Source organism: the organism of the source record quoted next, unplaced genomic scaffold, assembly GCF_019419815.1.
Source record: "Pyrus x bretschneideri cultivar Hongxiangsu unplaced genomic scaffold, Pyrus_bretschneideri_v1 Contig7, whole genome shotgun sequence".
NCBI classification, from domain to species: Eukaryota; Viridiplantae; Streptophyta; class Magnoliopsida; order Rosales; family Rosaceae; genus Pyrus; species Pyrus x bretschneideri.
The window spans coordinates 11,246,090-11,260,350 of NW_025999809.1; the positions used below are offsets into that span (position 1 = coordinate 11,246,090).

The 14,261-nt window shown below is 37.2% G+C and overlaps 2 protein-coding genes across 2 annotated transcripts; both read left to right on the forward strand.

Moving 5' to 3' along the window:
- Positions 1-4,536: 4,536 nt before the first annotated feature.
- Positions 4,537-6,111, forward strand: LOC103966111 (phenylacetaldehyde synthase-like; the record flags this gene model as incomplete). The annotated part of the gene is given in 3 exon segments (XM_048574223.1): positions 4,537-5,034; positions 5,036-5,342; positions 5,345-6,111. Coding segments are annotated over 3 exon segments (1,422 nt in total), but the record flags the coding sequence as incomplete, so codon positions are not given.
- A 5,209-nt stretch (positions 6,112-11,320) lies between these two features.
- Positions 11,321-12,899, forward strand: LOC103966072 (phenylacetaldehyde synthase-like). The gene has a single exon (XM_009379201.3). The coding sequence runs from the start codon at positions 11,337-11,339 to the stop codon at positions 12,897-12,899; it is 1,563 nt and encodes a 520-aa protein (XP_009377476.1). The 5' UTR covers positions 11,321-11,336.
- The last annotated feature ends 1,362 nt before the right edge of the window (positions 12,900-14,261 follow it).

A 14,261-nucleotide genomic window follows, 5' to 3' on the forward strand; every position in this document is an offset into this window, starting at 1 on the left:
GGAAAACAAGTTTAAACATGTTAGGTGGTAATACCCTACGAATTTCATGCACAAATATCTCAAAACAGAATGTTACCCCCCCACACTTAAACTAAACATTGTCCTCAATGTTTTAGACACAATTAAAAACATTACACAAAACATAAAATAAGCAACAAAGGAAAGGGTTTAGGGACGCAAATCTGAGTGTGGAGCGATTCCCGAGTTCTTCCTTTGTTGATTGCATGGGTTGCCTCCCACGAAGCGCTTGCTTTAACGTCTTCCAGCCGGACGATGCCACATTGCTCAACCTTCATAGGAACCCACGGCATAGTGGGTTGTCTCCTCCACATCATGTTCTACAAAGCTCTCGTAGTAAGGCTTCAAGCGATGCCCATTCACCTTGAACTCTTGACCTGTTTTGAAACTACGAACTTGGACTGCACCATGAGGAAAAACATTAGTAATAACAAAGGGTCCAAACCAACGTGAACGTAGCTTACCCGGAAATAAACGAAGACGAGAATTAAACAACAACACTTTTTGTCCAACAGAGAAGGACTTTGTGCGAATCATCTTGTCATGAAAGGCCTTCGTCTTTTCCTTGTAAAGTCGAGCATTCTCGTAAGCGTCATTCCGTATTTCCTCAAGTTCATTCAATTGAAGCTTACGATGAATTCCCGCCTCGTCTAAATCCATGTTGAACTTCCTCACGGCCCAATGAGCCTTGTGCTCCAACTCCACAGGTAAGTGACATGGTTTGCCATACACAAGCCGAAAGGGGGACATTCCTATGGGTGTTTTGTAAGCGGTCCTATAAGCCCACAATGCATCCTCTAACCTTAAGCTCCAATCTTTTCTTCTTGGCCCAACCGTCTTCTCAAGAATCTGTTTTACCTCCCGATTCGACACCTCGGCTTGCCCGCTTGTTTGAGGATGATAGGGTGTAGAAACCCTATGTGTCACGTTATACTTCTTGAGCAGTGCCTCGATTGTGCGATTGCAAAAATGAGAACCTCCATCACTTATAAGGACTCGAGGCATTCCAAACCTAGCAAAAATGTTAGACTTCACAAAATCTGCAACCACTTTTGAATCGTTAGTCCGGGTGGCTTTTGCTTCCACCCATTTGGAAACATAATCCACCGCCAACAAAATATAAAGAAAACCCTGTGATGAAGGAAAAGGACCCATAAAATCAATTCCCCACACATCAATTATTTCAACAGAAAGTATAGGGTTTTGTGGCATTTGATCCTTAGCACTTATATTACCCATTCGCTGACAACGATCACATGTAAGGCAAAATGTCCTAGCATCCCTAAAAATGGTTGGCCAATAAAACCCACATTCTAAGACTTTACGGGCAGTACGTTGGGTGCCAAAATGTCCCCCACATGCATATGAATGACAGAATGTTAAAATAGATTGAAACTCAGATTCATTCACACAACGTCGTACAATCTGATCGGGACAAAATTTCCAAAGATATGGGTCATCCCAAACATAACACTTAGCATCCTTTTTAAGCTTATCACATTGATTCCTATTAAATGTGCTAGGGGTATGTTTAGTTACCAAAAAGTTCACCAAATCTGCATACCAAGGCTCACTTACCTGGATAGACATTAATTGCTCATCGGGAAAGGTTTCAGAAATTGGCGTTACTTCCTCATGTATCATCCGACTCAGGTGGTCAGCCACCACATTCTCCACGCCCTTCTTATCCCGAATCTCAATGTCAAACTCTTGTAAGAGCAAAAGCCATCGAATTAGTCTAGGCTTGGCCTCCTTCTTCGTGAGCAAATACTTGAGAGCTGCATGATCAGTAAAAATAATAACTTTAGTCCCAAGTAAGTACGACCGAAACTTATCTAATGCAAATACCACAGCAAGTAATTCTTTTTCAGTGGTTGAGTAATTTAATTGAGCATCATTTAATGTTCTAGACGCATAATAAATAACATGAGGTTGTTTGTCCTTTCGCTGCCCCAAAACAGCACCAATCGCATAGTCCGAAGCATCGCACATCAACTCGAATGGAAGGCTCCAATCTAGAGGTGTGATAATGGGAGCCGAGGTGAGAGCCTCCTTGAGGTGCTTGAATGCCTTGGAGCATGCATCATCAAACTCAAACGCCACCTCTTTTTGCAGCAATCGGCATAGTGGCTGTGCAATCTTTGAGAAATCCTTTATGAACCGCCTATAAAAACCTGCATGACCAAGAAACGAACGAACCTCTCTAACAGAAGTTGGAGCGGGTAAGTGACGAACAAGGTCTACCTTAGATTTATCTACTTCAATGCCTTTTTCAGAAATAATATGTCCTAAAACAATACCTTGTTTAACCATGAAGTGACATTTTTCCCAATTAAGCACAAGATTTGTTTCAACACAACGATTCAAAATCAAACTAAGATTACTCAAACAACCATCAAATGAATTACCAAACACACTGAAATCATCCATAAAAACCTCAATAATTTTCTCGACATAATCAGAAAATATGCTCATCATGCATCTTTGAAATGTAGCAGGTGCATTACATAAACCAAATGGCATGCAACGATAAGCAAATGTACCAAAGGGACATGTAAAAGTGGTCTTTTCTTGATCATCCGGGGCAATCACAATTTGGTTATAACCAGAATATCCATCAAGAAAACAATAAAATGAATGACCCGCTAACCTTTCCAACATTTGATCTAAGAACGGCAATGGGAAGTGGTCCTTCCTTGTGGTGGCATTTATCTTCCTATAATCAGTGCATACGCGCCAACCAGTTTGGATTCGAGTGGGCACTAGCTCATTCTCCGCGTTCTCCACAACCGTTACTCCAGATTTCTTCGGCACACATTGGATCGGTGACACCCACTTACTATCCGAGATAGGATAGATAACTCCACAATCTAACAGCTTGATTATTTCCTTTTTCACAACTTCCATCATCGGAGGGTTAAGACGGCGTTGAGCCTCTCTAGTTGGTTTGGCCCCCTCCTCAAGAAATATATGATGCATACATGTGGCGGGACTAATACCTTTGATATCGGCCAACGTCCACCCTATGGCAGATTTGAACTCCTTCAACACACGCACTAGTTTGTCCTCTTCTTGTGCCGTGAGTGATGAAGAAATGATGGCCGGTAATGTCTCCTCTTCCCCCAAGAAAATGTACTTCAAATGGCCCGGTAGTGGTTTGAGATCAAGGGTAGGTGCCTGAACTATGGATGGTAACAACTTGTTAGTCGAAACGGGAATCGACTCAATTTTAGAAAACTTACCCTCGTACCTAGGAAGTGACTCTAGGGCAGCCACCAACTCCATACATTCCTCACTAGGGGCCACGGCATGGGAGGACTCTTGTATGCCGTGGCCTAGCAAAAGCTCCCCTCCCTTGGTTTTGAGCTCCATGCTCCTTGTAATGACGTTTTCAAGCGCATCGGCATTCAAATCTTCCATATATCCCTGCGCCAAAGAATCAATTACATCAATGGAGAAACATGAGTGATCCTCACTAGGATACTTAATAGAATCTGAAAGACTAAAATTAACAACTTCCCCATCAAATTCCATGGACAATGTTCCATTAAACACGTCAATCTTCGTCCTCGCCGTCTTCATGAATGGCCGGCCTAGTAGGATTGGCAACGAAGGGGCATGGTCAGATTCATCCATCTCGAGCACATAGAAGTCCGCCGGAAAGATTAAACCTTTTACCTGCACTAACACATCTTCCAAAACTCCCTTTGGATAAGCGTTAGATCTATCGGCCAATTGTATTATTACACCATCATTTTTCAATGCTCCTAAATTCATAGATGCATAAATGGAATATGGCATAACATTTATAGAAGCACCTAAATCAAGCATGGCAGATTCAAATCTAGTATTCCCAATGACACAAGGAATGGTAAAACTACACTCGAGACCTCTCACTTACAAGTGAAGGTGAATACCATTAGACCGTAATACTAACTAGTTATATTTTGATGGTTCTGGATAGCCTTTCTTTTCATTTATATCGATAATTTTTTTTAATAACAAAACATAAATGAAATTTTTTTCCTCTTCCCCTCCCCTGGGGCCTTTGTACCCCAACACATGATTCCACAAACTTCAAGAAAAAATTTCAACCTACAAAATGCTGTAGCTGAGATTCGATTTCCCTATGAAATTTTTATTTTTGATGATTGAGTAATAAAGTTTCAATTTGCCATCAACTAATTAGGTTTAGGAAGAAATTTGAATATGCTTAATCAGTAAAAAACCAAAAACATGAGGGCTCGAGGCATAGTCTCGATTTGGAGACCATATCTACTGGATGAATTTCGTTTATCAAGTTCTGCAGAAAGTTTTCAAAAATTGATGGCCAAAGTCTCCAATTCAATCAACACAAAATGTATTCTCGCTTGTTGAGTTCCAAACCTCGCACGTATAATTTATCACTTTTAGTTTCGCAGAAGATAAAACTGAAAGCCCTTTCGTCAGTGTTGGCATCAAAGCATTAACAAGTGAAACATGCAAAGCCATAAAACTGAAAGTAATTGCTGGATTTGAAATCCTAGTGGTGAGGTGCGATTTTTTTTTTGTCTTGGTTATATATACTTGTTGCCATACAACCCTGAACCCCTTGAAACCATCCTCCAAGATGTTCAGGACCATATTGTCCCTGGCATAACACATCGGCAAAGCCCTAACTACTTTGCCTACTTCCCTTCCAGTGGTAGCGTTGCGGGGTTCCTTGGAGAAATGCTTAGCTCCAGATTCGATGTTGTGGGGTTCAACTGGATGTCGTCGCCAGCTGCAACTGAGCTTGAAAGCATAGTCATGGATTGGTTTGGAAATATGCTCAAACTTCCCAAGTCTTTCCTTTTCTCCGGCAATGGTGGTGGTGTGATACAAGGGACTACTTGTGAGGCCCTTGTTTGTGCACTGGTAGCTGCCAGGGATCAAAAGCTAAGCAAAATTGGTAGACACAACATTGGGAAGCTAGTTGTGTATGGATCCGATCAAACACATAGCGCAATTCAAAAAGCTTCCCAAATTGTTGGAATTCACCCCCGAGAATTTTCTTTCCATAGAGACAACAAGTTCTACATCATTTGCACTTTCATCCGAGTCACTAAAAGTGACTTTTTATTCAGACATAGAAGCTGGTCTTGTCCCATTATTTCTATGTGCCACAGTGGGAACAACCGCGATTGCTACTGTTGATCCATTGGGGCCACTCTGCCGCGTAGCGGGAGATTATGGCATGTGGGTTCATGTGGACGCAGCATATGCCGGGAGTGCTTGCATTTGTCCCGAGTTTCGACATTTCCTTGATGGCGTCGAGGGTGCAGATTCATTCAGTCTCAACGTGCACAATGGTTCTTCACCACTCTCGACTGTTGTTGCCTTTGGGTTAAGAATCCCAACACGTTGGTAAGTTCACTCTCAACGTATCCTGAGTTTTTAAGGAACAAGGCCACAGAATCGAAGCAGGTGGTGGACTACAAAGACTGGCAAATAGCCTTGAGCCGGAGGTTTCGGTCCATGAAGCTATGGCTTGTGCTTAGAAGCTATGGGGTGGCTAACCTTAGAAACTTTCTTAGAAGCCACGTAAAAATGGCCAAGATTTTTGAAGGGATTGTGGCGATGGACAAAAGGTTTGAGATTGTGGCTCCTAGGAATTTCTCCTTGGTTTGTTTTAGGGTCTCGCTATCCGCAATTAACAAGAAGGCTTCAAGTGATCAGAATGGCAAGACGGATTGTTGCTGTGATGCTAATGGTGATGAATATAGTGTAATTATCAACGAGGTGAATCACAAGTTGCTGGGGTCTATCAATGTGTCCGGTCATGTGTACATGACTCATGGTGTGGTTGGAGGTTTGTACATCTTACGTTTTGCAGTTGGCGCAACTTTGACTGAGGAACACCACATTGCCTTGGCTTGGAAGGTGGTGCAAGAGCATGCAGATCAAATCTTGACCAAGTATTGAGTCGATTGATGGAAATTAATTAGAGAGATCGTATTTTTGTACTACTCTAGTATATCATTTTATGTGTATAAAAGTCGCATCAATTAATAATGTGGTATGAAAATATATTCAGTATATCCTATATTAATATATTTGGCTTGGAATGTGTAATATGCGAGAACTGTGATCAGTTCGAATGGGTTGTAACTTGTCTATGTTTCATTCTCCATGCATGTCTGGAATTTTAGGGTTTTATATTAATTAATAAAAATAAAATTATCCAATTCATGAGAATTAAACATTACTTGTCAAGACCAGTTGCAGTGACCACTAAAAATGTTTGCCAATTAGTGATGACTTGGGGTGACCATTTCAACCATTGCGCATTTACTCGTTAATTGGAAAGTCAATGGAGGGATTAAGATCCTCTCCAACTGTTGGTTGTTTTGCTATGCAAATTCATTTCAAATCAATTTCTTGGTTATTGAAGTTATTGTACCTAATTGACAACCTCTGTAATTATTTGTAAAAATCAATGAAATACCATTATATCGTTTCTTATAATTAAAAAAAAAAAAAAAATTTTAACGAAAAGCTCCCGGTACTGTTCACTTTAATGAAAAACCACATTTTTACACTAAAAAGTTAATCTTGGTACTATTCAATTTACCCTTTATTTTGTTATTATCGTTAAAACTCAAAATTTTCAAACTCTTTTAATTAGTTTTCTTTAAAAAAAAAAATCATCTCCAAATCTTTTTATCCGAAACCTCGGGATCCTAAAATCATAACCATTTAATCAAATTGCGTAGCCAGGAATGCGCAATCTTTCCCTCTTCACTCCTCCCCCTCTTTAAATGATAACACACCACCCAGGGCCAAAACCATACCCCGGATTGAGGTCTCTCTTCCCTTCATCTTTTTCTTCTCACTTTCCCACTGATTTCCATGTTTATTCCCTGCCAGCCTCCTGTTTTCATCACAAAAAGGGAAGAAAAAGAACCCATCCTTTTTTATTCCACCTTTTATTCACTGTTATATTTCTCACCGATTCTGCTCTAATTTCCCAGACAAAAATGGGATTTTTTTGGAAAATCTCAACCGAGGAATCACTTAGACTTCGGTTCTGAGCTAATGGAGTCTGAGATCAAGGATCTCATGGAGGAGTTGGCATTGACAACTACGGGACGATCGACTACAGCGAGTTTCTGGCGGCGACGGTGCACTAATTAATTAACAATCTGGACTCTGGAGAGGGTAGAAAATCTGCTGTCGGCGTTCTCGTTTTTCGACAAGGACGAAAGTGGGTTCATCACCATTGATGAGCTGAGGCAAGCCTGCAGGAAGTTTGGATTGGGGTAGCTGCATCTCAGGCCTTCGATTAGGCAACTCTTCCAACAAAGAGAAAAAAATGAGGCCTAAGGAATTTTACCTTGAAAATTGAAAGATTTGAGTCATGGATCTTTAGTGAACGGTCAGATCAATTGATTCCTAGGGTCCTCACTTCTCTTTCATTTAAATTTTATAAGCAGTGCATATATACATACATATCACATGTCTTTTTTTCTTTTTAATTTTGCAAGATCTCGAGTTTCCTTGATCGTTAATCTAAAATAAACTCTTGTAATATGAAAAATGTACGAGACCTAAAATATGTACTGCATGATACACATTTCGTTTATGTTGTAATATTATTCTGTATTTCAAGATTGTCCTTGAATCAAGTGTTATTATTTGAATCACGTGTTCCATGAGCATACTCGATTCTGAAATTTGAAGAAAATGACTACAAGAAAGAGGGGGAAACGATGGGATTGGTGAGATATTTTCTTGCTTTTCTGATTGGGTGCCGTGTAGAGGTAAAAGATGGGATTGGTGAGAGATTTGAAGGAGTTGATTGGTGAGTGAAGAAAAAGAGGAGAGGGCACGGGTAGATTTAAAGAAAACAAGGGATAGGGTTTCAGGTTTCCTACAGTAAAAGAAAATTGAAATCTATCTGTAATAGTGTTTTTACTTTGATAAAAATTCATGTACACTCATAACAGTGTGTACAAATTCATTACGGAAGCGAGAATAAATTGAGAGAGAAATAAACACGTCCACGTCACTTGCCTCTAAGACCATCTCCAATGGTTGGGCTAAAAGTCAAATTTTTTAGCCCAAAAACAGCTTTTCTACTCCAATCATTCTACCTTAAAATTTTAGCCCGGGATTATTAAAGAATGAATTTAGGCTATTTTTTTTGTTAAATTAATTTTTAAAAAAAAAATAAATATGTAGACTATCGTAAATTAATTTTATGTACATTTTAATCTAAAAAAATTTAAATTCCGATAAATATTGGCTAGAGTCCACCCCGATTTCTGGGCTAAATTTCGGGGGGAATTTGGCATTGGTTTAGCATTTAGCATTTAGCTCAAAATTTCCCCTTGGGTTGGAGTGCGTTTGGGGGGAAATTTTGGGGGGTAATTTGGCTTTTAGCCCACCATTGGAGTTGGTCTAAAGGCATAATAGTCAATTCACATACTCGGAGAGAAATCACATAGAAAATTAAGGACGGGTCGTCACAGTATATTTTGTGAAACTATTAGTACTTTTTGCATAACTAGCTTAGTACCTTTTGTGAAACGGATTAATACATTTTGCGAAACTATTCGGTACATTTTGTAGAAATAGCTTAGTAATTTTTGCAAAATTAGTTTAGAATTTTTTTACAGAATTAGTTTAAACTATTTAGTACTTTTTGCAGAAATAATTCAATAATTTTTGCAGATTCTGTTTAGTGCTTTTTGTGAAACAAATTAGTACTTTTTTGCAAAATTATTTGGTATTTTGTAGAAATAGTTTAGTATTTTTTGCAAAATCAATTTAGTATTTTTGCATAACCAGTTTAGTATTTTTTTTTTGTAACTATTTAGAACTTTTTGCGAAATAATTTGGTACCTTTTGTCGAAATACTTTAGTACTTTTTCCAACCCTAGTTTAGAGGTATTTGCCATATTTGGTACTTTTTGTATAAATAGTTTATTACTTTCTGCAATTCTACTTTAGTACTTTTTGTGAAACTATTTAGTACTTTTTGTAGAACTAATTTAGTGTTTTTGCAGAATTAATTTAGTATTTTTTTGCTAAAATATGGTATTTTTTGTAGAAATAGTTTTGTACTTTTTTGTAAAATCAGTTTGGTATTTTTTCAATACTACTTTGTACTTCTTGTAGAAATAGTTCAGTACTTCTTGTAAAATCAGTTTAATATTTTTTTTGCAGAACCAGTACTTTTTGTAGATTTAGTTAGTATTTTTTACAGAACTAGTTTAGAACTTTGCAAAATCAATTTAGTTTTTTTTTTTTTTGGCGATTTTAATGATTTTTGCATAAATAATTAGTATATATAATGAAATACTTTTACGCAAAGAATTTGAGTTTTTTTTTTAATTTACTTATTCAAGTGTTCTTTTTTTTTTTTTTTCAATTTTAATAAGATATTTTTTTTCTACTTATATATAAGTCCCTATTTACTTGTTTGGTCAAATATCAATGCAAATTATTTATTTTATTCTTTTAAAACAATAATCAATAAAATAGTGGAATTAGAACCAATATTTTCAAAAATCTTATGTTTTGCTTTGGTGGCTGAGGCTGAGAGTTTGTTGTTGTAGCTGTACAGCCCACGTTTGATTCTTGGCGACGTATTGCGTCTTTTTAATTTTTGCATCTTTTCATCCAGTTTTTTAATTGTATTTTTAAGAGTTGTGAACTTTTTTATTAGGAAATAATAAGAATTGGTCAAGATGACGAGATATTTTTTTAATTGAATTACATTTTTTAGTTTTATTTTTGTGGTATTGTTTCCCAATAATAGTCAAGATGATGAGAGATTTTTCAATATGCCCAGAATATGAGATATTATACCACGTGTCTCTATAAAAGTGGTGAGATTCTTGTGTTAAAAAATTAATAACATAAAAAATCCCACCACTTACATAATAACACGTGGTGCACTACTTGTGTTACGGGCATAAGGAAAATTTTCTTCAAGATGACACCCAAGCTAAAGAAATTGGATGGAGAGCTACATTTAATTATTGTATGTAAGTAAAAAATGTGAAGGAATTTTAATTTGGTAATTGAAAACAACTTTTTAAATATAATTACTGAGGACATAATCTTCTCGAGGTTTTCATCTTGTTCTGCGCAATTGGTGCTTTTACAGACCAAAAAGGGTCTAAATTTCAAACCTTATGGAACTGAAGTACTGAACCAAGAATTAGGCCCTATTTATAAAACTTGACCAATAAGTAGACACTATTTATGAAACTGGACCAATAAGTTGACACTATTTATGAAACGAAACCAAGAATTAGACACTATTTCTAAAACTAAAGCAATAGGTGGAAAATATTTATGAAACTAGACTATACTCTATTTATGAAACTGGACTATACACTATTTATGAAACTGGACCAAGAATTAGACACAATTTATGAAACGAAACCAAGAATTAGACACTATTTCTAAAACTAAACCAATAGGGGAAAAATATTTATGAAACTGGACTATGCATTATTTATAAAACTGGACCAAGAACTAAACACTATTTATGAAGCATGACCAAGAACTAGGCACTATTTATGAAAGTGGACCAATAACTAGATACTATTTATGAAACCAGACTAAGAAAGAGACACTATTTATGAAAGTGTACCAATTACTATAGGGAATTGTTATTAGCACTTCAAAAATCTCATTTGACACTCCAAACTTTCTATAAGTAGAAAGAAAAATACATTTATGAGGAGTGTAGAATGAGATTTTTAGAGTGCTAATAACAGTTCCCTTATTATACACTATTTATGAAACAGGATCCAATAGCTAGGTACTATTTATGAAACATGACCAAGAACTAAATACTATTTATGAAACTGGATCAATAAATAATGTAATACCGTTCAATTTTATAAATAACGTTCAGTTTTATAAAAAGTATTTCAGTTTCATAAATAGTGTTCAATTCATAAATAGCGTTCAGTTTCATAAACAATATTTGTAATGGATGCACAGGTCCCACGCATCAGGTTTTTTTTCCTTGTAATTTTTTTTTATATTAAAATTGTGTAATTTTCATTAAAATTTAAATTCTTTTGTTCATTTTATTAAAATTTAAGAATTTTTCAATAAATAAAGTTATAGCATGATTTTTTATTAAAATAAACTTAACCAAAACTATTTTCATAAAAACTCCCTAAATTCTATTCGAATGGTGGAGAGGGATCCAACGTGTGCATTTGAGCTCAAGTACATATGGGAATTCCACGCCAAACTCCTATATAAGCTACGCATTCTTCTCAAGTGGAACTCAACTCATCAACACCCACTTCAACTCTTCCAAATTCCAAATGGGTAGCCTCAATTCACAAGAAAACAATTCTTCCAACTTATCCACAAACCCTCTAGATCCTGAGGAGTTCAGGAGGCAAGGCCACTTGGTCATAGACTTCATTGCAGATTATTACAAATCCATAGAGAAATACCCAGTTCTAAGCCAAGTCCAACCAGGCTACCTCAAAAAACGCTTGCCAGATTCCGCCCCATACAACCCTGAACCCCTTGAAACCATCCTCCAAGATGTTCAAGACCATATTGTCCCTGGCATAACTCATTGGCAAAGCCCTAACTACTTTGCCTACTTTCCTTCCAGTGGTAGCGTTGCGGGGTTCCTCGAAGAAATGCTTAGCTCCGGATTCAATGTTGTGGGATTCAACTGGATCTCATCGCCAGCTGCTACTGAGCTTGAAAGCATAGTCATGGATTGGTTTGGAAATATGCTCGAACTTCCCAAGTCTTTCCTTTTCTCCGGCAATGGTGGTGGTGTGATACAAGGGACAACTTGTGAGGCCCTTGTTTGTGCAATGGTAGCTGCCAGGGATCAAAAGCTACGCAAAATTGGTAGAGAAAACATTGGGAAGCTAGTTGTGTATGGATCCGATCAAACACATAGCGCACTTCAAAAAGCTTCCCAAATTGTTGGAATTCACCCTGAGAATTTTCGTACCATAGAGACAACAAGATCTACATCATTTGCGCTTTCACCCGAGTCTCTAAAAGTGACCATTCATTCAGACATAGAAGCTGGGCTTGTCCCATTGTTTCTATGTGCCACACTGGGAACAACCGCGATTTCTACTGTTGATCCATTGCGGCCACTCTGCAGCGTAGCGGGAGATTATGGCATGTGGGTTCATGTGGACGCGGCATATGCCGGGAGTGCTTGCATTTGTCCTGAGTTTCGACATTTCCTTGATGGCGTCGAGGGTGCAGATTCGTTTAGTCTGAACGCGCATAAATGGTTCTTCACCACTCTCGACTGTTGCTGCCTTTGGGTTAAGAATCCCAACGCGTTGGTAAGTTCACTCTCAACGTATCCTGAGTTTTTAAGGAACAAGGCCACAGAATCGAAGCAGGTGGTGGACTACAAAGACTGGCAACTAGCCTTGAGCCGGAGGTTTCGGTCCATGAAGCTATGGCTTGTGCTTAGAAGCTATGGGGTGGCGAACCTTAGAAACTTTCTTAGAAGTCACGTAAAAATGGCCAAGATTTTTGAAGGGCTTGTGGGGATGGATAAAAGGTTTGAGATTGTAGCTCCTAGGAATTTCTCCTTGGTTTGTTTTAGGGTTTCACCGGCTGCGATTAACAACAATGCTTCAAGTGATCAGAATGGTAAGAGGGATTATTGCTATGATGCTAATGGTGATGAATATAGTGTAATTATCAACGAGGTGAATCGCAAGTTGCTGGAGTCCATCAATGGGTCAGGTCATGTGTACATGACTCATGGTGTGGTTGGAGGTTTGTACATGTTACGTTTTGCAGTTGGTGCAACTTTGACTGAGGAACACCACGTTGCCTTGGCTTGGAAGGTGGTGCAAGAGCATGCAGATCAAATCCTTATCAAGTATTGAGTCCATTGATGAAAACAAATAAGGGAGACCACATTTTTACCAAATCATGTAACAAGGGATGTATAAAATGTCACGTCGTCAATTAATGAATTTATTCAGTATATAATAGTTGTATGCATCATTTGTCACATAAAATGTTGCAACAATTTAGTATAAATATTATATTTAATAACATATATATATATATATAAATACATTTGGCTTGGAAGGTGTAATATGCAAGAGTTGTGATCAGTTGAATGGGTTGGAACTTGTCTATATCATTCTCCAATATATATATGAGACTTATAACTACAAAGAATATGTATTTCCCTGCAGAAACATTATGTGGAAGGCCAGCTGCTGGCACTACTCGTTAATTGGGGCGACCATTTCAACCATTGCGCCTCTACTTGTTAATTAGGAAATCAAAGCTTTTGGTGGAAGAAATATTTGCCACATTTGGCTATTGGCCGATTCAATTCAACATTCCAACAAATTATGCATGACATGACACAACAGTAGGTATATATGTGTAGTCTATTTCAAACTCAAAACCAGCTCCAAAAGTTACACTAATCAAAACTCCAAACATTCTTTGAGGTTTTTTGTGTGTTTTTACGAAAATTCCTCGGATTTAAAACATTATACTAGCGTCTTCTTCTGAGTTTTTAATTCAGTTTCACATAATACTTCAAGGACAAGTTTACCCTTGTAGGTAATTATTTAAAATAAAAAAGAACTTTTATAAATAAACAGAAAAAAAAATCAAATTAATATTTTAATTCAAACAAAAAAACAAGGCTACAATTCTTCTATGCAAACCGTGATAATCCAAATTATTTTAGTTTCATTGTTTTCAGTTATCTTTATGTATTTGGCTCAACAGCAGATGGTACATGAGAACCAAAAAAGAAATTGAGAGAGATATGGTTGTTGGAAAACAAATATAGGAGGGGAAGAAGAAGATGCATGGCTAGGGTTTATTTGTTTCCTTAAATGTTTAATGTAATATTAAATTTTTTCTATTGTAAAAGATTTTGTTTTTAGATAATTAATTAAAAGGGTTAATTTGTCCTTGAAGGATTATGTGGAAGTGAATTAAAACTCCATGGAGCATTAGTGTAAATACAGGCCAGTTCTGAAATTTTAGAAGTCCTATGCGAAAGTTAAACGTAAGCCTCGAAACTGTAAATGCATTGTAGAAAGCGGAAGCCATCAAACTGCAAGGGGCATATAATGAATTGTATATAACAAATATTTATATATTATTTTTACGAGCAGGAAGAAAAATAAAACCGGGAGCTGTTCAATCGGGTGGCACCACTTTCACTCTTTCAAGTCTAACTCTGAGTGTAATGTTTTAAATCTGAGAAGTTTTTG

Coding starts and splice junctions, on each gene's coding strand:
- LOC103966072 (XM_009379201.3), top strand. CDS start 11,337: ATGGGTAGCCTCAATTCACAAGAAAACAATTCTTCCAACTTATCCACA.